The following is a 27,477-nucleotide window of genomic DNA, read 5'->3' as shown; positions in this document are numbered from 1 at the left end:
TGAGTGTTGGAGTGTGCTACTGGCTATCCGTAATTTAAAAAAAATGTTTTAATTGTTATGCCGTCTGGTTTGCTTAATATAAGGAATTTGAAATTATTTATACTTTTACTTTTGATACTTAAGTATATTTTAGCAATTCCATTTACTTTTGATACTTAAGTATATTTAAAACCAAATACTTTTAGACTTTTACTCAAGTAGTATTTTACTGGGGGACTTTCACTTTTACTTGAATAATTTTCTATTAAGGTATCTTTACTTTTACTAAAGTATGACAAAATTAAAAAAGTAACACAATAAAATAACAATAATGAGGCTATATAGAGGGGGTACTGGTACCAAGTCAATGTGCTGGGTTACAAGTTAGTCGAGGTAATTTGTACATGTAGGTAGGGGTAAAGTGACTAAGCATAGATAATAAACAGTGAGTAGCAGCAGTGTAAAAACAAAGGGGGTGTAAATGCAAATATATATACACTAAAAGTATGTGGACACCCCTTCAAATTAGTGGATTTGGCTATTTCAGCCACACCCATTGCTGACAGGTGTATAAAATCGACCACACAGCCATGCAATCTCCACAGACAAACATTGGCAGTAGAATGGCCTTACTGAAGAGCTCAGTGACTGTCATAGAATGCCACATTTCCAACAAGTCAGTTCGTCAAATTTCTGCCCTGCTAGAGCTGCCCTGGTCAACTGTAAGTGTTGTAAAGTGGAAACATCTAGCAGTAACCACGGTTCAGCCATGAAGTGGAAGGCCACACAAGCTTACAGAACAGGACCGCTGAGTGCTGGAGAGCGTAGCGTGTAAAAATTGTCTGTTGCAACACTCACTACTGAGTTTTAAAAAAACGAGCAGCTGCACACAAGCCTTAGATCACCAGGGGGGCAGGCCGGGCCGCAACACAAGGAAGGTGAGTGGAGTGAGGAGTTCTCAATAGGCTGATGTGGCTTTCACTCCTCGTCTTCTTTCCTTCATCCGTACTGATCTGAAAGACTGGGCCAGATGAGAGTAAATTGCCTCCACCTCTCCTGTGTTTTCAGGTCAGTAAAGGAGACCAGGAGAGGGAGGCACTGTAGACTATTGTGACACACACAAGTCAAAAAGCTAATATTATCAATGAGTTTTCCAGTTTTTTACTCAGTAGCATCTGAGAGCTTTTCAAGATAATAAGCATGTTTCCATTGACCCAGGTTTATTCGACAAAAGCAATGTCACCATTTTTTGTTGTTGTTGAGACATGTATATTAGAAATGGCACATATAGAAGACATTTTCTAAAGATCGCCACATTTTTATCTGTTCGACAACGGTGGATTTTTCTTTTGTCTAACTTTCTTTATTGCGACAAATGATGGTGGAAACGGTGTTTTTCTAATAAATGATGGTGGAAACGGGTTTTTTCTAAAAAATGATGATTGCCAAATACTTTTGAAGATACGTGATGTAGGCTAATCACGCAACTATAAGCTCCACTCCACATTTCATTACTGCTCGCAAGTTTTACCATGGCAACGACTGTGGCGATACGTTTGGCACATGAGAATTATTCGAATATGCCAAGTCAATTATTGCATTCTATTTTTGGAAACTTACCCTAGCAGACAATCACATCTGTTTACTATGCAAACTTTCTAAATGTCGACAAAAAAAATCACTGGACAAGTTGATGGAAACAAAGCTAGTGGTTCCCATATTTTTTTGTGGCACAGTGAGCTTTCTAAACCCTTTCACAATGTATCTAGTCCTTTGTGACCAACACAGGGAGATATGAACAACAGAAGTGTGTTGCAAGCCTTGGGTATAGAGTTGAGTTTCTCAGTACTGTAAGCATTTAGTCAGCACACCTTGTTTTTGTTCCCTCACGTTACAGTGAGCAGTTGGGTCACTGGGTGCATGTTATGCAAGCCCAATCTTGATACAGCACATTAAGAGCCTCTGTGTCCTGATCACTGACATGTTTTCCCCCTGGATCTCAAGCCTGTTTAGGGGTTACAGGGAGACACTATACCAGAACACAACAACAAGGCTATGACCTCTGTCATAAGGTGTCATAACAGTGACATAAAACAGTAATTACTACTTCTGTCAACTGACTTCACAAAGTAACTACACTCCCTGTCTAAAAAGCTTTATCATGTACTACCATGGCCTATGAAATATATTTGGAATTGCTTTACTCTGTTTTTTTTTAAGTGTTGAAAGGTTTAAGTGCCCTGTTTCTCTGGGATCCCATTAACGAGAGAGAGAGTTTTTCTATCTCCCCCTGCGAGGCAGCTCCCTAACTCTCCCCCTGCGAAGCCGCTCCATATTTCTCCCCCTGCGAGGCAGATCCATATTTCTCCCCCTGCGAGGCAGATCCATATTTCTCCCCCTGCGAGGCAGCTCCCTACCTCTCCCCTGCGAGGCAGCGCCATATTTCTCCCCCTGTGAGGCAGCTCCCTAACTCTCCCCCTGCGAGTCAGCTTTCTACCTCTCCCCCTGCGAGGCAGCTCCATATTTCTCCCCCTATGAGTCAGCTCCCTAACTCTCCCCCTACAAGGCAGCTCCCTAACTCTCCCCCTGCGAGGCAGCTCCATATTTCTCCCACTGCGAGGCAGCTCCATATTTCTCCCCCTGTGAGGCAGCTCCCTAACTCTTCCCCTGCGAGGCAGCTCCATATTTCTCCCCCTGCGAGGCAGCTCCATATTTCTCCCCCTGCGAGGCAGCTCCCTCCCTCCATCTGTCATTCAGAGGATAACAAACATTTCTCCCCTCTCTCCCTCTCGCCCCTCTCTCTCTCCTCTCTCCCAGTATCAAATAATTCAGCCTTAGTTGCTATTGCTGCTATTTAGTGTTATGCAAATAGAAACCATTCCCTTATATCTCACAGGTATATTCTCCCTGATAACCGGGAGGAGAATGACCAGTCCACCCATAAGTGGATGGTGTACGTCAGAGGCTCCAGAAGAGAGCCCAGCATCGACCACTTTGTCAAGAAAGTCTGGTTCTTCCTGCAACCCAGCTACAAGCCCAATGACCCACTGGAAGTCAGGTGTGCGTGTGTGTGAGCATGCATGTGTGTGTGGGTGTGAGCATGCATGTGTGTACTGTGTGTGTTCTGATGTTAATGTGATTGCGTGTGACAGTATTTTATAGCGATAGGGCGCGTCTTGTTATTGAATTGATCACTGGGGGTGTTGCTTTTGTATGCAGGCCTCAGGCAACAGCAGGAAGTGTTGCTTTTTGTATGCAGGGCTCATGCAACAGCAGGAAGTGTTGCTTTTTGTATGCAGGCCTCAGGCAACAGCAGGAAGTGTTGCCTTTTGTATGCAGGCCTCATGCAACAGCAGGAAGGTTAAGACTCTGTTTTCATCTGATAAACTATCATCTATTTAGTGTTGCCCCTGGTTACACCATTTCGTTTGATATTACAGGTCAACAAAAGTTTTCTGAGCAACTTTTGTTTGGTCAGCCAAGGATGTAGGCCAAGCTAGTACAGAAACTGTTGCAATCAAATTCAACCAATCAAATGTTTTAAGTTTTTTATTAAGACATTTTTACAACAGCAGTTGTCATAAAGTGCTTTACAGACACCCAACCTCAGACCCATTGGTTAGACTGCTTGCACGCTCCCATCACGAACTGACATGTCATGGAGTAATAGCACCCTCATGTGGACGTGAGACACCAAAGACCTTTCAGACAGCACACAGTAGTTAGGTCGGTTAAGTTGTCTCTAGTATTGACGCTCGGGTTGACTCATAACCCGCCGTCCCCGTGGTTATAGCCGCAGTTCGGACGGGTTTAGGGTAATTAAATATTGTGTGGATGAAGCTAAGAAAATCCATGAATCCATTATTGTGCGATTTATATTTACATTGAGGTTTTTCTTTCATTATTTTAGGCTATCTGGCATTAATGCCTAACTGTACGCGCGTCAAATAGCCTGCCTACACGCCACTCGCCAAATGCTTTTGGAAACGTGCAGAAAACGTTCATGTCAATCCACGGAGGCACAATGTCGGAGTTTAATTGAATAAAAGGAAAGCTGCGAAATGGAGGGTTGAAAATAAAGAGAAGGGAGGGACAGAAAAGTCATGTTTGGGAAAGATTTGGTGAAATGGTAAAAGAGGATGTTAGCAGTTTCGGCTTTGTTATATGTGATGATCATGAGGAGCAAGACAGGGACTTCAAACAGGCCTATGGCACGTCAAGGGAACTGTAGCCTACTGTTCATATGGGTTAAATGGAAACTGAAATCTGGACACTGACTGTAGGTCTATAACCTCTCACACAGCCTTAATAATAACTCCTGCAGAATTAAGCATTTATTGCAGTAAAATTATGCACCAAATGTAGGCTACATTTTGACTCAGGACCAGGAGTGTAGAAATATGATTTATTTATTCCAGCATCTTGAGAGAATGCTAATGCACAGTTATATATTGTCTTTAGAGGTGCTGTCTTTATCAGCATCATAAAAGCTGATAGTATTTCAATCACATAAAATATGCTTCCAAGCACAACTGAAATCTTATCAGAACATGTTGGGTCGTTTTCACATCTTACTATTTCTATACAACCTGTTAAACTAATGTCATTTGGAAATTGTGCACTCATTTCTGTTTTTTGAGGGGGGTTATTGTATTTTCTCCCCGGTCCCTAAACATCTTTGCACCGAGAAAGAAGCAGAGATGAGCTTTACCGATGTCAGCTAGATTGAAGCATTCAGTCTATTGATTTATGACATTATTCTGGTGAGCAAGGGTTTATTTACACCTCTAGGGAAACATATAATGACAGAAAAAAGCTACATGTATCTAATTATAGACAAGTTGACTAACAAATAGCCAGACAAAATGTCTGAAATTATAAGCAGAAACATCTTAAGCAGGCAAAAGAAAATCCTGCACCCCCTGCCAAAAAATAGTTATGCCGTCTCTGATTGTAGCCTGCAGCGCATTTTCTATATTAGTGGGTTAGGATTGGGTGTGGACCTCAGATATTCACTTGATAACATAGTCGGCAGTTGGGTTATTAGCAGGTGCGGGTGAACAAACAGCTGACCCACGCACCACTAGTCCCTAGAGACACTGATCTAAGACCAGCGTGTCCTTTTCCACACTAATGGTTAAAGGTTATGATTTGGGGTGGGAAAGTTAATCCTAGACCTGCTGTGCCTAAGGGCAACTTCTACAGATCCCGCTGACACACACTTTAGTCCTGTGACCTGTGTGAGCAGTTTGAGTCAGACCAGAAGTCAATATGACTAAACCGTGCTGACACACCCTTCACCTACAGACAGTGTAACCACTCAGAAAGACAAATATCTAATACCTCAGAATACCTCAGCCTTAGAGCCCTGACACCGCATAGAGGTTGATCCTGCTTTAGAATCCCCATAGTGAATCAGAGGATCAGACACAGGGGTTTTCTGATCCTCAGCCCAGGCTCTCAATAACCCAGATGCACTGACGGGCAGACTGATTGGTTGACTGAGTGACTGGCTGGCTGGTTGACTAACTGACAGGCTGACTGACCGACCATCTGACTGACCGACCATCTGACTGACTGACCGACTGACTGACTGGCTGACTGAGTGGAGGATTCAAACTAACTGAACCCCACAGAGACATAGCTAAATCCTTTTCTGATTCTGACACATCTAAGGTAGCCTGGGTACCAGTCTCTGCAGCTAACATTACACTCTTTGCCTCTCCTTGTCATTGCCGAAGGGACTTACCTTTTGGCAGTCTTCAAATATGAACATTATATCGTTAATGAGCTCGAGGAGATCAGAGGATTTGATCCTGATTTGATAACCCTCACAGCTATCGTTCAATCACAGTGTTTATGCAAATTAGACTGATTGGAAATCGTGATTCATGAATTTGATTGGATTCTTTCTAACACTGGGCATTCTGACAGAATACAAGCACATTGTGAACATAATCGTTGGGCGTGGGGAGAACCGAGGATTACCCTTTATTGCATTTCTCCCACCAGCTAATATTCCTCCTATAAATACACAGTACCAGTCAAAAGTTTGGACACACCTACTCATTCAAGTTTTTTTTTTTTTTTTTTTATTTTATTTTATTTTTTTTGTTCTATTTTCTACATTGTACAATGAAGAAATCAAAACTATGAAATAACACATATGGAATCATGTAGTAACCCAAAAAGTGTTAAACAAATCAAAATATATTTTTAATTTGAGATTCTTCAAAGTAGCCACCCTTTGCCTTAATGACAGCTTTGCACACTCTTGGCATTCTCTCAACCAGCTTCATGAAGTAGTCACCTGGAATGCATTTCAATTAACAGGTGTGTTTTGTTAAGTCAATTTATAGATTTTCTTTCCTGCTTAATGCATTTGAGCCAATCAGTTGTGTTGTGACAAGGTACAGAAGATAGCCCAATATGGTAAAATATCAAGTCCATATTATGGCAAGAACAGCTAAAATAAGCAAAGACAAACAACAGCGCATCATTACTTGTAAGACATGAAGGTCAGTCAATTTTTGCAGTCTCAAAAACCATCAAGCGCTATGATGAAACTGGCTCTCATGAGGACCGCGACAGAAAATAGTTACCTCAGCTGCAGAGGATAAGTTCATTAGAGTTACCAGCCTCAGAAATTGCAACCCAAATAAATGCTTCACAGAGTTCAAGTAACAGACACATCTCAACATCAACTGTTCAATGGAGATTGCGTGAAACAGGCCTTCATGGTCGAATTGCTGCAAAGAAACCACTACTAAAGGACACCAATAATAAGAAGAGACATTAGACCGGTGGAAATCTGTCCTTTGGTCTGATGAAAGTTTAGATTTTTGGTTCCAACCGCCATGTCTTTGTGAGACGCAGAGTAGGTGAACAGATGATATCTGCATGTGTGGTTCCCACCGTGAAGCATGGATGAGGTGGTGTGATGGTGTGGGGGTGCTTTGCTGGTGACACTGTCAGTGATTTATTTAGAATTCAAGGCACACTTAACCAGCATGGCTACCACAGCATTCTGCAGCGATACGCCATCCCATCTGGTTTGCGCTTACTGGGACCATCATTTGTTTTTCAACAGGACAATGACCCAACACACATCCAGGCTGTGTAAGGGTTATTTGACCAATAATGAGAATGATGGATTGCTGCATCAGATGACCTGGCCTCCACAATCACCTGACCTCAACCGAATTGAGATGGTTTGGGATGAGTTGGACCGCAGAGTGAAGGAAAAGCAGCCAACAAGTGCTCATATGACTGTTGGAAAAGCATTCCAGGTGAAGCTAGTTGAGATAATTCCATGAGGGTGCAAAGCTGTCATCAAGGCAAAGGGTGGCTACTTTGACAAATCTAAAATCTATTTTGATTTGCTTAACACTTTTTTGATTACTACATGATTCCATATGTGTTATTTCATATTTTTGATGTCTACTATTATTCTACAATGTGTATATATATACACACACACAGTGCCTTTGGGAAAGTATTCGGACCCCTTGACATTTTCCACATTTTGTTATGTTACAGCCTTATTAAAAAATTTATTAAATATTTTTTTCCCCTTCATCAATCTACAGACAATATCCCATATTGACGAAGCAAGTAGTTAAAAAAAAAAATGTTTGCCAATTTATAAAACATTTAAAACTGAAATATGACATTTACCTAAGTATTCAGACCCTTTACTTTGTTGAAGCACCTTTGGCAGCGATTACAACATTGAGTCTTCTTGGGTTTGACACTACAAGCTTGGCACACCTGGATTTGGGGAGTTTCTCCCATTCTTCTCTGCAGATCCTCTCAAGTTCTGTCAGGTTGGATTGGGAGTGTTGCTGCACAGGTATTTTCAGGTCTCTCCAGAGATGTTTGATCGGGTTCAAGTCCGGGCTCTGGCTGGGCCACACAAGAACATTCAGAGACTTGTTCCAAAGCCACTCCTGCGTTGTCTTGGCTGTGTGCTTTGGGTCATTGTCATGTTGGAAGGTGAACCTTCACCCCAGTCTGAGGTCCTGAGCGCTCTGTAGCAGATTTTCATCAAAGATCTCTCTGTACTTTGCTCCGTTCAGCTTTGCCTCGATACTGACTAGTCTCCCAGTCCCTGCCGCTGAAAAACATCCCCACATCATGATGTTGCCACCACCATGCTTCACCGTAGTGATGGTGCCAGGTTTCCTCCAGACGTGTCGCTTGGCATTGAAGCCAAAGAGTTCAATCTTGGTTTCATCAGACCAGAGAAACTTATTTCTCATGGCAGGAGAATCTTCAGGTGCCTTTTGGAAAATTCCAAGCGGGCTGTCATGTGCCTGATTGGTTGAGTGCTGCAGAGATGGTTGTTCTTCTGGAAGGTTCTCCCATCTCCACAGAGGAACTCTAGAGCTCTGTCAGAGTGACCATTGGGTTCTTTGTCACCTCCCTGACCAAGGCCCTTCTCCCCCTATTGCTCAGTTTTTCCGGGTGGCCAGCTCTAGGAAGAGTCTTGGTAGTTCCAAACTTCTTCCATTTAAGAATGATGGAGGCTACTGTGTTCTTGGGGACCTTCATTGCTGCAGACATTTTTTGGTATCCTTCCCTAGATCTGTGCCTCAACACAATCCTGTCTCAGAGCTCTACGGACAATTCCTTCCACCTCATGGCTTGGTTTTTGCTCTGACGTGCACTGTCAACTGTGGGATCTTATATAGACAGGTGTGTGCCTTTCCAAATCAATTGAATTTACCACAGGTGGACTCCAATTAAGTTGTAGAAACATCTCAAGGATGATCAATGGAAACAGGATACACCTGAGCTTAATATTGAATCTCATAGCAAAGGGTCTTAATACTTATGTAAATAAGGTATTTCTAAAAAGCTGTTTTCGCTTTTGCCATTATGGGGTTTTGTGTGTAGATTACTGAGGATTTTATTTATAAGGCTATAATGTAACAAAATGTGGAAAAAGTAAAGAGGTCTGAATACTTTCCAAAGGCACTGTATATATGCACACACACACACAGTTAAAGTCAGAAATTTACATATACCTTAGCCAAATACATTTAAACTCAGTTTTTCACAATTCCTGACATTTAATCCTAGTAATAATTATCTGTCTTAGGTCAGTTAGGATCACCACTTCATTTTAAGAACATGAAATGTCAGAATAATAGTAGAGTTATTTACAGTGCCTTGCGAAAGTATTCGGCCCCCTTGAACTTTGCGACCTTTTGCCACATTTCAGGCTTCAAACATAAAGATATAAAACTGTATTTTTTTGTGAAGAATCAACAACAAGTGGTGCACAATCATGAAGTGGAACAACATTTATTGGATATTTCAAACTTTTTTAACAAATCAAAAACTGAAAAATTGGGCGTGCAAAATTATTCAGCCCCTTTACTTTCAGTGCAGCAAACTCTCTCCAGAAGTTCAGTGAGGATCTCTGAATGATCCAATGTTGACCTAAATGACTAATGATGATAAATACAATCCACCTGTGTGTAATCAAGTCTCCGTATAAATGCACCTGCACTGTGATAGTCTCAGAGGTCCGTTAAAAGCGCAGAGAGCATCATGAAGAACAAGGAACACACCAGGCAGGTCCGAGATACTGTTGTGAAGAAGTTTAAAGCCGGATTTGGATACAAAAAGATTTCCCAAGCTTTAAACATCCCAAGGAGCACTGTGCAAGCGATAATATTGAAATGGAAGGAGTATCAGACCACTGCAAATCTACCAAGACCTGGCCGTCCCTCTAAACTTTCAGCTCATACAAGGAGAAGACTGATCAGAGATGCAGCCAAGAGGCCCATGATCACTCTGGATGAACTGCAGAGATCTACAGCTGAGGTGGGAGACTCTGTCCATAGGACAACAATAAGTCGTATATTGCACAAATCTGGCCTTTATGGAAGAGTGGCAAGAAGAAAGCCATTTCTTAAAGATATCCATAAAAAGTGTTGTTTAAAGTTTCCCACAAGCCACCTGGGAGACACACCAAACATGTGGAAGAAGGTGCTTTGGTCAGATGAAACCAAAATTGAACTTTTTGGCAACAATGCAAAACGTTATGTTTGGCGTAAAAGCAACACAGCTCATCACCTTGAACACACCATCCCCACTGTCAAACATGGTGGTGGCAGCATCATGGTTTGGGCCTGCTTTTCTTCAGCAGGGACAGGGAAGATGGTTAAAATTGATGGGAAGATGGATGGAGCCAAATACAGGACCATTCTGGAAGAAAACCTGATGGAGTCTGCAAAAGACCTGAGACTGGGACAGAGATTTGTCTTCCAACAAGACAATGATCCAAAACATAAAGCAAAATCTACAATGGAATGGTTCAAAAATAAACATATCCAGGTGTTAGAATGGCCAAGTCAAAGTCCAGACCTGAATCCAATCGAGAATCTGTGGAAAGAACTGAAAACTGCTGTTCACAAATGCTCTCCATCCAACCTCACTGAGCTCGAGCTGTTTTGCAAGGAGGAATGGGAGAAAATGTCAGTCTCTCGATGTGCAAAACTGATAGAGACATACCCCAAGCGACTTACAGCTGTAATCGCAGCAAAAGGTGGCGCTACAAAGTATTAACTTAAGGGGGCTGAATAATTTTGCACGCCCAATTTTTCAGTTTTTGATTTGTTAAAAAAGTTTGAAATATCCAATAAATGTCGTTCCACTTCATGATTGTGTCCCACTTGTTGTTGATTCTCCAAAAAAAAATACAGTTTTATATCTTTATGTTTGAAGCCTGAAATGTGGCAAAAGGTCGCAAAGTTCAAGGGGGCCGAATACTTTCGCAAGGCACTGTATTTCGTCACATTCCCAGGGGGTCAGAAGTTTACACACACTCAGTTAGTATTTGGTAGCATTGCCTTTAAATTGTTTAACCTAGATCAAATGTTTTGGGTAGCCTTCCACAAGCTTCCCACAATAAGTAGGGTGAATTTTGTCCCATTCCTCCTGACAAAGCTGGTGTAACTGGTTCAGGTTTGTAGGCCTCCTTGCTCACACACGCTTTTTCAGTTCTGCCCACAAATCTTCTTTGGGATTGAGATGAGGGCTTTGTGATGGCCACTCCAATACCTTGACTTTGTTGTCCTTAAGCCATTTTGCCACAATGTTGGATGTATGCTTGGGGTCATTGTCCATTTGGAAGACCCATTTGTGACCAAACTTTAACTTCCTGTTTGATGTCTTTGTAACGTCCGTCGTCGGTAGAAGAAGAAGAGGACCAAGGTGCAGCGTGGTATGTGTCCATATCTTTTAATAAAGAACTTCAACACTGAACAAAAACAATAAACCGACAACCGAAAACAGTTCTGGCTGGTGCAGACACACAACAGAAAACAGAAAACTATCACCCACGAAACACAATAGAAAACAGGCTCCCTAAATATGGTTCTCAATCAGGGACAACGATTGACAGATGCCTCTGATTGAGAACCATACCAGGCCAAACACAGAAATAACAAATCATAGAAAAAGGAACATAGACTACCCACCCAACTCACGCCCTGACCATACTAAAACAAAGACATAATAAAAGAACTAAGGTCAGAACGTGACAGTCTTGGGATGTTGCTTCAACATATCCACATCATTTTACTTCCTCAAATAAAATGTATTTGTCACATACTGTACACATGGTTAGCAGATGTTAATGGTCACATACACATGGTTAGCAGATGTTAATGCGAGTGTAGCGAAATGCTTGTGCTTCTAGTTCTGACAATGCAGTAATAACCAACGAGTAATCTAACTTAACAATTCCACAACTACTACCTTATACACACAAGTGTAAAGGGATAAAGAATATGTACATAAAGATATATGAATGAGTGATGGTACAGAACGGCATAGGCAAGATGCAGTAGATGGTATCGAGTACAGTATATACATATACATATGAGATGAGTAATGTAGGGTATATAAACATAAAGTGGCATAGTTTTAAAGTGGCTAGTCATACATTTCTTACATCAATTCCATCCATTTCCATTATTAAAGTGGCTGGAGTTGAGTCAGTATGTTGGCAGCAGCCACTCAATGTTAGTGGTGGCTGTTTAACAGTCTGATGGCCCTGAGATAGAAGGTGTCCTCATGATGCTGATCTATTTTGTGAAGTGCACCAGTCCCTCTGCTGCAGTCCCTCCAAATCACCCCCACAACATGATGCTGCCGCCCCCGTGCTTCACGGTTGGGATGGTAATCTTCAGCTTATTAGCCGGCCTTTCAAGTTATTTCGAAATAGGACTGTCTGTCTTTGGCCGCTGCAGCTTTCCCCTCTCTCACAGTGCAACCATCGCAGAGAAAGGTGAGATACATGGGGGTCATAGATATATAATTACTAGAACAGGATAAGCCCTCGGACCACTGCCATTTGAAGTGCACTCATGGGTTAATTCAATATGGCTGTCATTCTGTTTCTATGCCTGGGGGGGTTCTAATGAGTCAAGTTCTATCAGATAGATTTGTGACTGAGACATTGAGCGTAACAGCACACCATAGAATATACAAACATTTTCAATTGAGTCCTTGACGTGAACTGCGAAACAAGTAGCTGTAACTGCATTAGAATGATGTCACTTTCATCTCCTAGTCAGTGAATCACGACCAGCCCAAGTACTGTTATTTTTTACCTCTCTTTTTTTTACATTTCTAATCCTTTCCTCTGCAGGCCTATAGTGAATGATTGATGAGTCTGGACTGAGAAACCGTATCTCATCCCCGTCTCTCTCTATCTTCTCTCTCTCTCTCTCTCTCTATCCCACCTCTCTCTCCCCCTATCTCTTTGTGCCAGGATGAAGGTAATTATATTGTAGATGCCCAGAGTGGATTTTAATGGTTATTACCTTCTCTTTCTCTCTCTCCTCTCTTCCCGTCCAGGTCTGTCCATCAAAGCAGGTAGGTCCGTGGGGTACAGTGCGCTTCCTTCAGCCTCGGAACGCACCCCATCCCGGCCTAAAGTCACAGAGAAGATTGTGTTGGGTTCCTATGGCAACTCGGCCTTCCAGCCAATCACGGCCAGCTGTAAGATTGTCCCACAGGGTCAGGCACCCAGCCCCTCCGGTTCCCCTGGGATATCCTTTCAGCCAATCACAATGAGCTGTAAGATTGTGTCAGGTAGCTATCTACCAATAGGATTTGTTGGTATTGGAGCGGATGGAGGAAGGGTGGTAGATAAGGGGTGGAACTGTTGAATGATTCAGTAGTTTTATTTGGATTTTTGTTATAGTAGTCAGTCAGTTTATTTCATTCATGTCATTTGTTTTCTTATTCAAAGGAAACAGAAGAAATTACCAGTCAATCTCAGTTTATAAACACTGAGATTGAAATGGGGTTCAATTTCTAAATTGAGGCACACAAATGCCTAAGGGGAAATCTTTAGATACATTGGCTGTTGAAACTAAAGCACAACTTGTGATTGTTCATGGCCTGTATTTGCGAGGATTCAGAGCTTTAGAAAAATAAATATTTCAGGGCTAAGACACGTCAATAACGTTTGCTGGCCGAGAGTACTTAGCACCTCTGAACGTAATTTGCGAACCGAGTGTGCACCGATTTTACGTTTACAATAGCCTGAAAAATGTTGTCAGTTTGGTGCGTCGTGTGCGAGCCTTTATACAGAATATCTTTACAATGAGCAGCGTGTTTGTGATTTGTTTTGGTCCCAAAGGTTCAGCCATCTCCACACCCAGCCACTCTTCCCTCCCCCAAACCCTCACCTCCACCCCTGTACACACTGAACAGGGACCCTCCGTACTCTAAAACCCTTACATAATCAACGACAAGCCCGGCTAGGTCATCGGGATGGCAATAACCTCCTTCACTGCCTCCACAGGTACGCTACTGCCCCGCTCTGACTAGAATGAAGTCCTTCTAAACACTGAGCTATGACCAGTTTGTTTCCCCACTGATGGTGAGAGTTAGGATTTAGGTGGGGTAATCTGATCCTAGATCTGAGCCTAAGTGCAACTTCTATACTGAGCTCTCTGCTTGTCCATAGGGAGTTATCCTCTCCTTTTGGGTCAGTTCCTGCAGCACTATAAGAGACTGTGCTGTGGACTCTGTGCCTCCCACACAGCACCTGATAATGCTGTTTTAGACTCCTCTCAGCCACTGTATTGCCAACACTCCTCTTCCACAGACCAATGTCTGCTACACCTCAAGTTTGAATCTAGTGCACTCTGTCATGGGAATTTTAGTACGGAGAGAGACTTGGACAATTAATCAAGCAATCCTCTTTATTTAACATTGATTCATTATTGCAATAATGAAATCGTCGACTCCACACTCCAAAGTGTGTTGCCGGGTACTTAACTGATAATGAAATCGTCGACTCCACACTCCAAAGTGTGTTGCCGGGTACTTAACTGATAATGAAATCGTCGACCCCACACTCCAAAGTGTGTTGCCGGGTACTTAACTGATAATGAAATCGTCGACTCCACACTCCAAAGTGTGTTGCCGGGTACTTAACTGATAATGAAATCGTCGACCCCACACTCCAAAGTGTGTTGCCGGGTACTTAACTGATAATGAAATCGTCGACTCCACACTCCAAAGTGTGTTGCCGGGTACTTAACTGATAATGAAAAAACAGAGATCTTATATAGGCCCTAAAAAATGCTTAGTCGGTCATTTCTACCCTTCCCATAAGCCACCTTTGTCCATCTCCTAGTTATCTGCACGGGATGTTGTTTTACTTCCAACCCGGCTTAGTTTCCCAGATGCCAGGAAGATGAGACGAGGTATTGTTCTATACTCTTCCAGGCTATCTCTATCTCGGTTACACACACCACATCTTGTCTCCAGGCTATCTCTCCTTTCCTCCCTTACTGATAACTGCCCTCCTCTCCTCTTGTCCTCTCCTCTTGACCTCTCCTCTCCTCTCTCCTCTTGTCCTCTCCTCTCCTCCAATAACTGATAACTGCCCTCCTCTCTTCTCTCCTCTTGACCTCTCCTCTCTTGTTCTCTCCTCTCTTCTCTCTTGTCCTCTCCTTTCCTCTCCTCTCTTCTCTTGTCCTCTCCTCCCTTACTAATAACTGCCCTCCTCTCCTCTCTCCTCTTGTCCTCTCCTCTCTTCTCTTGTCCTCCCCTCTCCTCTCTCCTCTTGTCCTCTCCTCTCCTCTCTCCTCTTGTCCTCTCCTCTCTCCTCTTGTCATCTCCTCTCCTCTCCTCTCTCCTCTTGTCCTCCTCTCTCCTCTTGTCCTCTCCTCTCTCCTCTTGTCCTCTCCTCTCCTTTCTCCTCTTATCCTCTCCTCCCTTACTTATAACTGCCCTCCTTTCCTCTCCTCTGTCCTCTTGTCCTCTCCTCCCTTACTAATAACTGCCCTCCTCTCCTCTTGTCCTCTCCTCTCCTTTCTCCTCTTATCCTCTCCTCTCCTCCCTTACTGATAACTGCCCTTCGTACTACTGTACAACAGTTGACTAGTGTTCTCTAACTCTCCAAACCCTGAACCCTTACGGCTTCTCCTCTGTTATCGTGAAGACGCCTACACTTGCGTCCTTACAGGCAAAGCCATTATTCCTCTCTTTCTCTATCCCTCTCTCTTTCTCTCTCTTAGTCTCTCTGTCTCTCCCTCTTTCTCTTGCTTTCTTGCTCTTTTTCTCTCTTTCTCTCTCTTAGTCTCTCCCTCTTTCTGTCTCTCCATCTCCTTCCATTCATAGATCATGACGGTTGGTGAGGCAGCAGCATAGCAATGGTATAAGAGGGGTTTCCATGGTGACCAGAACTACAGCTGTACTACCTTGTTCTGTGGCTCAGTGTCAGGGACAGATTACAGGAGAGTGGGGACAAAAAGGATGTTTTCGTTTTCCTCTGTGATTTTGTGTGTGTTCGTTGACTAGGCTACGCTTCGTTGTAAATTCAATTAAAGAACTAATGTGTGTGTTGGCATTTGGTCGTTCCATGTATCAGTGTCATTCTCAAGTGGAACACAGTGAAACCACATTCCCTCTCTGCCGTGTTTCAGCCCTTTATAGTTCACATTCACATTCCAGTCATGTGCTGTACACTTCCACACAACCATGTATCCACCAACGCTCAGTTTCAGCAGATCCCGGCAGGCAGAGGGGTTTAAAGTGTCTGATGTTATTTCATGCTGGAGGGTTGATGCTGATGTGGGAGTTAGTGCTGATTCACCAGTCTAACTAAAGAGATGTTTTGCCTCTGAAATGAAGGTGAAAGCATAGGCCAGTGTGTTTGGGGGTAACACATTATAGGCCAGTGTGTTTGGGGGTAACACATTATAGGCCAGTGTGTTTGGGGGTAACACATTATTAAAGCATAGGCCAGTGTGTTTGGGGGTAACGCATTATAGGCCAGTGTGTTTGGAGGTAACACATTATAGGCCAGTGTGTTTGGAGGTAACACATTATAGGCCAGTGTGTTTGGGGGTAACACATTATAGGCCAGTGTGTTTGGAGGTAACACATTATAGGCCAGTGTGTTTGGAGGTAACACATTATAGGCCAGTGTGTTTGGGGGTAACACATTATTGGCCAGTGTGTTTGGAGGTAACACATTATAGGCCAGTGTGTTTGGGTATAACACATTATAGGCCAGTGTGTTTGGGGGTAACACATTATTGGCCAGTGTGTTTGGAGGTAACACATTATAGGCCAGTGTGTTTGGGGGTAACACATTATTGGCCAGTGTGTTTGGAGGTAACACATTATAGGCCAGTGTGTTTGGAGGTAACACATTATAGGCCAGTGTGTTTGGGGGTAACACATTATAGGCCAGTGTGTTTGGGGGTAACACATTATAGGCCAGTGTGTTTGGGGGTAACACATTATTAAAGCATAGGCCAGTGTGTTTGGGGGTAACACATTATTGGCCAGTGTGTTTGGGGGTAACACATTATAGGTCAGTGTGTTTGGGGGTAACACATTATAGGCCAGTGTGTTTGGGGGTAACACATTATTAAAGCATAGGCCAGTGTGTTTGGAGGTAACACATTATAGGTCAGTGTGTTTGGAGGTAACACATTATAAGCCAGTGTGTTTGGGGGCAACACATTATTGGCCAGTGTGTTTGGGGGTAACATATTATAGGTCAGTGTGTTTGGAGGTAACACATTATTGGCCAGTGTGTTTGGGGGTAGCACATTATTGGCCAGTGTGTTTGGGGGTAACATATTATAGGTCAGTGTGTTTGGAGGTAACACATTATAAGCCAGTGTGTTTGGGGGCAACACATTATTAAAGCATAGGCCAGTGTGTTTGGAGGTAACACATTATAGGGCAGTGTGTTTGGAGGTAACACATTATTGGCCAGTGTGTTTGGGGGTAGCACATTATAGTCCAGTGTGTTTGGGGGTAACACATTATTAAAGCATAGGCCAGTGTGTTTGGGGGTAGCACATTATAGTCCAGTGTGTTTGGAGGTAACACATTATTAAAGCATAGGCCAGTGTGTTTGGAGGTAACACATTATTAAAGCATAGGCCAGTGTGTTTGGAGGTAACACATTATTAAAGCATAGGCCAGTGTGTTTGGAGGTAACACATTATAGGTCAGTGTGTTTGGAGGTAACACATTATAGGCCAGTGTGTTTGGAGGTAACACATTATAGGCCAGTGTGTTTGGAGGTAACACATTATAGGTCAGTGTGTTTGGAGGTAACACATTATAGGCCAGTGTGTTTGGAGGTAACACATCATAGGCCAGTGTGTTTGGAGGTAACACATCATAGGTCAGTGTGTTTGGAGGTAACACATTATAGGCCAGTGTGTTTGGAGGTAACACATTATTAAAGCATAGGCCAGTGTGTTTGGAGGTAACACATTATAGGTCAGTGTGTTTGGAGGTAACACATTATAGGCCAGTGTGTTTGGAGGTAACACATCATAGGCCAGTGTGTTTGGAGGTAACACATTATAGGCCAGTGTGTTTGGAGGTAACACATTATTAAAGCATAGGCCAGTGTGTTTGGAGGTAACACATTATAGGGCAGTGTGTTTGGAGGTAACACATTATTGGCCAGTGTGTTTGGGGGTAGCACATTATAGTCCAGTGTGTTTGGGGGTAACACATTATTAAAGCATAGGCCAGTGTGTTTGGGGGTAGCACATTATAGTCCAGTGTGTTTGGAGGTAACACATTATTAAAGCATAGGCCAGTGTGTTTGGGGGTAACACATTATAGGTCAGTGTGTTTGGAGGTAACACATTATTGGCCAGTGTGTTTGGAGGTAACACATTATTGGCCAGTGTGTTTGGGGTAGCACATTATTAAAGCATAGGCCAGTGTGTTTGGAGGTAACACATTATTAAAGCATAGGCCAGTGTGTTTGGAGGTAACACATTATTAAAGCATAGGCCAGTGTGTTTGGGGGTAACACATTATTAAAGCATAGGCCAGTGTGTTTGGGGGTAACACATTATTAAAGCATAGGCCAGTGTGTTTGGGGGTAACACATTATTAAAGCATAGGCCAGTGTGTTTGGGGGTAACACATTATTAAAGCATAGGCCAGTGTGTTTGGGGGTAACACATTATTAAAGCATAGGCCAGTGTGTTTGGGGGTAACACATTATTGGCCAGTGTGTTTGGGGTAGCACATTATTAAAGCATAGGCCAGTGTGTTTGGAGGTAACACATTATAGGGCAGTGTGTTTGGAGGTAACACATTATTGGCCAGTGTGTTTTGGGGTAGCACATTATAGGCCAGTGTGTTTGGGGGTAGCACATTATAGGCCAGTGTGTTTGGGGGTAGCACATTATTAAATCATAGGCCAGTGTGTTTGGGGGTAACACATTATTGGCCAGTGTGTTTGGGGGTAACACATTATAGGCCAGTGTGTTTGGGGGTAGCACATTATTAAAGCATAGGCCAGTGTGTTTGGGGGTAACACATTATTGGCCAGTGTGTTTGGGGGTAACACATTATAGGCCAGTGTTTTTGGGGGTAACACATTATAGGCCAGTGTGTTTGGAGGTAACACATTATAGGCCAGTGTGTTTGGGGGTAACACATTATTAAATCATAGGCCAGTGTGTTTGGGGGTAACACATTATAGGCCAGTGTGTTTGGAGGTAACACATTATTGGCCAGTGTGTTTGGAGGTAACACATTATAGGCCAGTGTGTTTGGAGGTAACACATTATTGGCCAGTGTGTTTGGGGGTAACACATTATAGGCCAGTGTGTTTGGAGGTAACACATTATAGGCCAGTGTGTTTGGGGGTAACACATTATAGGCCAGTGTGTTTGGAGGTAACACATTATAGGCCAGTGTGTTTGGGGGCAACACATTATTAAAGCATAGGCCAGTGTGTTTGGAGGTAACACATTATAGGGCAGTGTGTTTGGAGGTAACACATTATTGGCCAGTGTGTTTGGGGGTAGCACATTATTGGCCAGTGTGTTTGAGGGTAGCACATTATTAAAGCATAGGCCAGTGTGTTTGGGGGTAACACATTATAGGGCAGTGTGTTTGGGGGTAACACATTATAGGTCAGTGTGTTTGGAGGTAACACATTATAGGTCAGTGTGTTTGGGGGTAACACATTATAGGCCAGTGTGTTTGGGGGTAACACATTATTAAAGCATAGGCCAGTGTGTTTGGGGGTAACACATTATTGGCCAGTGTGTTTGGGTATAACACATTATAGGCCAGTGTATTTGGAGGTAACACATTATAGGCCAGTGTGTTTGGAGGTAACACATTATAGGCCAGTGTGTTTGGGGGTAACACATTATAGGCCAGTGTGTTTGGAGGTAACACATTATAGGCCAGTGTGTTTGGGGGTAACACATTATTAAATCATAGGCCAGTGTGTTTGGGGGTAACACATTATAGGGCAGTGTGTTTGGGGGTAACACATTATAGGTCAGTGTGTTTGGAGGTAACACATTATAGGTCAGTGTGTTTGGGGGTAACACATTATAGGCCAGTGTGTTTGGGGGTAACACATTATTAAAGCATAGGCCAGTGTGTTTGGGGGTAACACATTATTGGCCAGTGTGTTTGGGTATAACACATTATAGGCCAGTGTGTTTGGAGGTAACACATTATAGGCCAGTGTGTTTGGAGGTAACACATTATAGGCCAGTGTGTTTGGGGGTAACACATTATAGGCCAGTGTGTTTGGAGGTAACACATTATAGGCCAGTGTGTTTGGGGGTAACACATTATTAAATCATAGGCCAGTGTGTTTGGGGGTAACACATTATAGGGCAGTGTGTTTGGGGGTAACACATTATAGGTCAGTGTGTTTGGGGGTAACACATTATTGGCCAGTGTGTTTGGGGGTAGCACATTATTGGCCAGTGTGTTTGGGGGTAACACATTATAGGCCAGTGTGTTTGGAGGTAACACATTATAGGGCAGTGTGTTTGGAGGTAACACATTATAGGGCAGTGTGTTTGGAGGTAACACATTATAGGTCAGTGTGTTTGGGGGTAACACATTATTGGCCAGTGTGTTTGGGGGTAGCACATTATTGGCCAGTGTGTTTGGGGGTAACACATTATTGGCCAGTGTGTTTGGAGGTAACACATTATAGGCCAGTGTGTTTGGGGGTAACACATTATTGGCCAGTGTGTTTGGAGGTAACACATTATAGGTCAGTGTGTTTGGAGGTAACACATTATAGGCCAGTGTGTTTGGAGGTAACACATTATAGGCCAGTGTGTTTGGGGGTAACACATTATAGGCCAGTGTGTTTGGAGGTAACACATTATAGGCCAGTGTGTTTGGGGGTAACACATTATAGGTCAGTGTGTTTGGAGGTAACACATTATAGGCCAGTGTGTTTGGAGGTAACACATTATTGGTCAGTGTGTTTGGGGGTAACACATTATAGGTCAGTGTGTTTGGAGGTAACACATTATAGGCCAGTGTGTTTGGAGGTAACACATTATAAGTCAGTGTGTTTGGAGGTAACACATTATAGGTCAGTGTGTTTGGAGGTAACACATTATAGGTCAGTGTGTTTGGAGGTAACACATTATAGGCCAGTGTGTTTGGAGGTAACACATTATAGGTCAGTGTGTTTGGAGGTAACACATTATAGGTCAGTGTGTTTGGGGGTAACACATTATTAAAGCATAGGCCAGTGAAGCGTTACGTAATCAGATTACTTATTAGAATCAGTAACTAGTAGTGTACAATGTAACTTTTTAATACTGGGTAGTATAATTAGAGTTACTTTGTCAATTAACACAATTAACACGCGTTTCCTTGACCCTGATGTTCGACTTCCTCATTTAGTTCTCAAGTGAGCGGAGAAACGGCTCATGACAGCTGACCATAAAAATGGATAGAGGGCGCACCTCTGGACGCTTTTTTTGATAGAAAACCCAATAGAGGGCTTCACCGTCTAGTGTGACCTCTATCCATCTCTATGCAGTGGTCAAACCAGAACTGGCGGCTAGAAAGATTTTGAGTGAAAAGAAAGGAAATCTGTACAGATGTTTAACGTACGATATATTAGGATAATTTAGCTCAGATGATAGTGCAATCCCTACACTGGCTTAGGAAATACTTTAGTTTCTCTCTTTCACTCGATACCTTAGTAAATTTAGCCCACCTAAAGCCTTTGAATTGAGTCTATTTGGCTGCATTTACACAGGCAGCCCCATTCTGATCTTTTGCCCAATTATTGGCTAAAGATCTGATCTGATTAGTCAAAAGATAAATTAGTGTCAAAAGTTCAGAATCGGGCTGACGGTGTAAAAGCAGCCCTTGTGACCCACAGAGTAACTAAAACCAATGCTTCTACCCCGTGACCAACAGATATTTGGATTGATTGATTGATGAATTAATGGTCTATGTCTTTCCGTATTACAGGAAGTCTTACAGCCAAGCAGTCGGTACGGCCCAAGGCACTCGCTCTCTGGCCCCCAAGGTTCACACGGACCGCTTCCTGTCCTCAGGGTTCAAGGTGAGTTACAGAGGTCACACAGAAGTCACTCAAAGGTCAGTATGTGTGTCTAAGTGGAGAAAGAGTCTTTGTTATGAGTAGAACTGACATCTTAACCTCCACATTCTGAAATGGTCCTTCGCCACTAAGACGTGTAGTTTCCAAGTGCAAAGGTTTCTTTGACAGTAGGAACTTTATAGAAGTATATCAGACTGGGTTGATTTAAAGTTGAATGTCCTTCAGGACTGATTTCCCCTGTCTTCACCTCTCATGAGTACTTTTCATAGAGCTCATTCAGACCTAACAGTGTTTAGCTTCCAGGAGCGAAGTGTCAGACCAAACCCAGCAGTGTTTAGCTTCCAGGAGATTCATGTCAGACCAAACCCAGCAGTGTTTAGCTTCCAGGAGCGAAGTGTCAGACCAAACCCAGCAGTGGTGAGCTTCCAGGAGATTCGTGTCAGACCAAACCCAGCAGTGTTTAACTTCCAGGAGATTCGTGTCAGACCAAACCCAGCAGTAGTGAGCTTCCAGGAGTGAAGTGCCAGACCAAACCCAGCAGTGTTTAGCTTCCAGGAGATTCGTGTCAGACCAAACCCAGCAGTAGTGAGCTTCCAGGAGCGAAGTGTCAGACCAAACCCAGCAGGAGTGAGCTTCCAGGAGATTTGTGTCAGACCAAACCCAGCAGTAGTGAGCTTCCAGGAGATTCGTGTCAGACCAAACCCAGCAGTAGTGAGCTTCCAGGAGCGAAGTGCCAGACCAAACCCAGCAGTGTTTAGCTTCCAGGAGATTCGTGTCAGACCAAACCCAGCAGTAGTGAGCTTCCAGGAGCGAAGTGTCAGACCAAACCCAGCAGTAGTGAGCTTCCAGGTGCGAAGTGTCAGACCAAACCCAGCAGTAGTGAGCTTCCAGGAGATTCGTGTCAGACCAAACCCAGCAGTAGTGAGCTTCCAAGAGCGAAGTGTCAGACCAAATCCAGCAGGAGTGAGCTTCCAGGAGCGAAGTGTCAGACCAAACCCAGCAGTGTTTAGCTTCCAGGAGATTTGTGTCAGACCAAACCCAGCAGTGTTTAACTTCCAGGAGATTCGTGTCAGACCAAACCCAGCAGTAGTGAGCTTCCAAGAGCGAAGTGTCAGACCAAATCCAGCAGGAGTGAGCTTCCAGGAGATTCGTGTCAGACCAAACCCAGCAGTAGTTAGCTTCCAGGAGATTCGTGTCAGACCAAACCCAGCAGTAGTGAGCTTCCAGGAGCGAAGTGTCAGACCAAACCCAGCAGTACTGCCACGATGTTGTCCTTTATGTTCTCTCCTCCCAGATGGGTCTCTGTGATTGGCTGTCTCCTCCCAGATGGGTCTCTGTGTGGCATAGTCACTTCCTGTCTCTGTAGACACTTCCTTCCTGTAACAACACATACACACACACCTATTAATAGTGTGCCACCCTGCCAGGGTGCTGTCCTCACTTGGCAAGCTGTTTAAATGGGACATCAGTCTGAGAGGGGATGGGAGAGGCATTGCAGAGAGAATAACTGCATGTTTGTATCACACACACACACACACAGATGGAAAGAGAGAGACCATGTCAAACTCCTGTAATACAATCCACCCACTCCCACATCTTCTCTCCACAGACGATACAACACAGTTTTAGGGCAGATGCCAGTTATTTCTAGTTTTTCTAGTCTGTTTGGAACGGGACAGAATGTAGAATTAATATTTCTATTAGCTAAAGTAATCAGTGTTCACACTTGGCTTACGTAGAATGCATAGAAACAGTTTCTTTTACCTGTGTTTGTCCTGTCTGTGATGTTCCATCTCTATGCTCTCTTCCTCTGCAGGTCATTATCAAGCAGCAGCAGATGGTTTCCACGGTAACGGCAGCCCAGCAGTTTGGTCGCAGTGAAGGGAAGTCACTTGATCTCCATGTCACCACAGAGACAGACAGGAGGGGCCACCTGGGCGGGGGCCACAACCAGCAAGGTATCAGACAAACATACACTCACACACACATATGGTTCACAGCCAATGAGCAAGGTATCAAAGAGCAATGGTTTTGACCTGTTAAAATACATCTCCCATGTTTCCCCCCTCCAGGTTCTGGGTACCCCTGTAGGCTCCGCCCTCCAGGTTCTGGGTACCCCTGTAGGCTCCGCCCTCCAGGTTCTGGGTACCCCTGTAGGCTCTGCCCTCCAGGTTCTGGGTACCCCTGTAGGCTCCGCCCTCCAGGTTCTGGGTACCCCTGTAGGCTCTGCCCTCCAGGTTCTGGGTATCCCTGTAGGCTCCGCCCTCCAGGTTCTGGGTATCCCTGTAGGCTCCGCCCTCCAGGTTCTGGGTACCCCTGTAGGCTCCGCCCTCCAGGTTCTGGGTACCCCTGTAGGCTCTGCACTCCAGGTGCTGGGTACCCCTGTAGGCTCCGCCCTCCAGGTTCTGGGTACCCCTGTAGGCTCCGCCCTCCAGGTTCTGGGTACCCCTGTAGGCTCCCGCCCTCCAGGTTCTGGGTATCCCTGTAGGCTCCGCCCTCCAGGTTCTGGGTATCCCTGTAGGCTCCGCCCTCCAGGTGCTGGGTACCCCTGTAGGCTCCGCCCTCCAGGGGCTGGGTATCCCTGTAGGCTCTGCCCTCCAGGTTCTGGGTACCCCTGTAGGCTCCGCCCTCCAGGGGCTGGGTATCCCTGTAGGCTCCGCCTTCCAGGTTCTGGTATCCCTGTAGGCTCCGCCCTCCAGGTTCTGGGTATCCCTGTAGGCTCCGCCCTCCAGGTGCTGGGTACCCCTGTAGGCTCCGCCCTCCAGGTTCTGGGTATCCCTGTAGGCTCCGCCCTCCAGGTTCTGGGTATCCCTGTAGGCTCCACCCTCCAGGTTCTGGGTATCCCTGTAGGCTCCGCCCTCCAGGTTCTGGGTATCCCTGTAGGCTCCGCCCTCCAGGTTCTGGGTATCCCTGTAGGCTCCGCCCTCCAGGTGCTGGGTACCCCTGTAGGCTCCGCCCTCCAGGGGCTGGGTATCCCTGTAGGCTCTGCCCTCCAGGTGCTGGGTACCCCTGTAGGCTCCGCCCTCCAGGGGCTGGGTATCCCTGTAGGCTCTGCCCTCCAGGTTCTGGGTATCCCTGTAGGCTCCGCCCTCCAGGTGCTGGGTATCCCTGTAGGCTCCGCCCTCCAGGTTCTGGGTACCCCTGTAGGCTCCGCCCTCCAGGCAGCGATGAAGCTTGTGGCCATCAGCATCGGACAGATTCTGGATCTTCAAGGTGATGGGCGGGAGGCATGTGGTCGCCCAGGGCGTTGCCAAGGCCTTTGTCACCGGGACAGCCGATAGCATTGTGGGTCAGCAGGTCATTGTTAAGGCAACTGGGGCCGCAGGGGGAACAGGAAAGAGTGGAGGTGAGACGCGTAAATACCAAGAAACACTCTTGGCAAACGCCCACTGTCACAATCTCTCATTAAAAAGCACCCATCCACACAAATGCTCATTCACATGCTCCCTCACAGCTCTTCTGACAGATGTTTCATTCGCATGCTCCCTCACAGCTCTTCTGACAGATGTTTCATTCACATGCTCCCTCACAGCTCTTCTGACAGATGTTTCATTCACATGCTCCCTCACAGCTCTCCTGACAGATGTTTCTGCATTTTCTCTGTTGTGGGTGTCTCTCTCGCTCGCTCTATCTCTCTTTAGTTCCACTACTTTCTTTCTTTCCCTTTCCACAACTTTATCTACAACATTATCCTTTTATCGCCTCACTCTCTCTCTCCCCCCCCCCCCCCCCCCAGTGATGGCGACCCTCCAGCTGCCAGTCAACAACCTTGCCAACCTGCCCACGGGCATCTAAGCTCTAAGCTCTATACTCGGCCTTGACTCAGGATGGTAAGTTGGTGGTTGAAGATATCCCTCTAGTGGTGTGGGGGCTGTGCTTTGGCAAAGTGGGTGGGGTTATATCCTTCCTGTTTGGCCCTGTCCGGGGGTGTCATCGGATGGGGCCACAGTGTCTTCTGACCCCTCCTGTCTCAGCCTCCAGTATTTATGCTGCAGTAGTTAATGTGTCGGGGGGCTAGGGTCAGTTATATCTGGAGTACTTCTCCTGTCCTATCCGGTGTCCTGAGTGAATTTAAGTATGCTCTCTCTAATTCTCTCTTTCTCTCTTTCTTTCTCTCTCTCGGAGGACTTGAGCCCTAGGACCATGCCTCAGGACTACCTGACATGATGACTCCTTGCTGTCCCCAGACCACCTGGCCTTGCTGCTGCTCCAGTTTCAACTGTTCTGCCTGTGATTATTATTATTTGACCATGCTGGTCATTTATGAACATTTGAACATCTTGGCCATGTTCTGTTATAATCTCCACCCGGCACAGCCAGAAGAGGACTGGCCACCCCTCATAGCCTGGTTTCTTCCTAGGTTTTGGCCTTTCTAGGGAGTTTTTCCTAGCCACCGTGCTTCTACACCTGCATTGCTTGCTGTTTGGGGTTTTAGGCTGGGTTTCTGTACAGCACTTTGAGATATCAGCTGATGTACGAAGGGCTATATAAATACATTTGATTTGATTTGATATGTCACCACCAACAGCAATAATCCCTCAGGGAAGCTGATCATATCACAGGGAGACATCGTCCTAGCCTCCAACTGGTAACATACACCCAATTATTCTCACCAACTGTCCTCTCTCCTGTCCTCTCTCATATCCTTTCCCCTGTCCTCTCTCATGTCCTCTCTCCTGTCCTCTCTCCTGTCCTCTCTCATGTCCTCCTATCCTCTCTCCTGTCCTCTCTCCTATCCTCTCTCCTGTCCTCTCTCCTATCCTCTCTCCTATCCTCTCTCCTGTCCTCTCTCCTGTCCTCTCTCCTGTCCTCTCTCCTGTCCTCTCTCCTTTCTCCTGTCCTCTCTCATATCCTTTCTCCTGTTCTCTCTCCTGTTCTCTCTCCTGTTCTCTCTCCTGTCCTCTCTCCTGTCCTCTCTCCTGTCCTCTCTCCTGTCCTCTCTCCTGTCCTCTCTCCTGTCCTCTCTCATGTCCTCTCTCATGTCCTCTCTCCTGTCCTCTCTCCTTTCTCCTGTCCTCTCTCCTGTCCTCTCTCCTGTCCTCTCTCATGTTCTCTCTCATGTTCTCTCTCATGTCCTCTTTCCTGTCCTCTCTCCTGTCCTCTCTCCTGTCCTCTCTCCTGTCCTCTCTTATATCCTCTCTCATATCCTCTCTCATATCCTCTCTCATATCCTCTCTCTTGTCCTCTCTCCTGTCCTCTCTCCTGTCCTCTCTCCTGTCCTCTCTCCTGTCCTCTCTTCTGTCCTCTCTTCTGTCCTCTCTCCTGTCCTCTCTCCTGTCCTCTCTCCTGTCCTCTCTCATATCCTCTCTACTGTCCTCTCTCATGTCCTCTCTCATGTCCTCTCTCCTGTCCTCTCTCCTGTCCTCTCTCCTGTCCTCTCTCATATCCTCTCTCATATCCTCTCTCATATCCTCTCTCATATCCTCTCTCATATCCTCTCTCCTGTCCTCTCTCATATCCTCTATCCTGTCCTCTCTCATATCCTCTCTTTTCTCTCCTGTCCTCTCTCCTTTCTCATGTCATCTCTTCTGTCATCTCTCATTTCTCATGTCCTCTCTCCTGTCCTCTCTCCTGTCCTCTCTCATATCCTCTCTTATATCCTCTCTCCTGTCCTCTCT

At 44.9% G+C, this 27,477-nt stretch overlaps 1 protein-coding gene across 3 annotated transcripts; it reads left to right on the top strand.

Annotated features, from left to right (window-relative positions):
* The first annotated feature begins 669 nt into the window (after nt 1-669).
* On the top strand, nt 670-25,573 carry LOC110530742 (formin-2-like). 3 transcript variants are annotated; one of them, XM_036986432.1, is made up of 5 exons: nt 670-917; nt 2,876-3,037; nt 12,856-13,092; nt 21,769-21,862; nt 23,676-25,573. In XM_036986432.1, the coding sequence occupies exon 5, from the start codon at nt 23,761-23,763 to the stop codon at nt 25,138-25,140; it is 1,380 nt and encodes a 459-aa protein (XP_036842327.1). In that variant the 5' UTR covers nt 670-917; nt 2,876-3,037; nt 12,856-13,092; nt 21,769-21,862; nt 23,676-23,760; the 3' UTR covers nt 25,141-25,573. The 3 variants fall into 3 exon arrangements, with proteins under 3 accessions (XP_036842327.1, XP_036842326.1, XP_036842328.1); XM_036986431.1 differs by having other exon boundaries at nt 12,856-13,810; XM_036986433.1 differs by lacking the exon at nt 670-917 and adding an exon at nt 964-1,047 and having other exon boundaries at nt 12,856-13,810.
* The last annotated feature ends 1,904 nt before the right edge of the window (nt 25,574-27,477 follow it).

This window comes from Oncorhynchus mykiss, chromosome 8, assembly GCF_013265735.2.
Source record: "Oncorhynchus mykiss isolate Arlee chromosome 8, USDA_OmykA_1.1, whole genome shotgun sequence".
NCBI classification, from domain to species: Eukaryota; Metazoa; Chordata; class Actinopteri; order Salmoniformes; family Salmonidae; genus Oncorhynchus; species Oncorhynchus mykiss.
The sequence above is the reverse complement of the archived record's forward strand: the minus strand, read 5'-3'. Positions and strand labels throughout refer to the sequence as shown.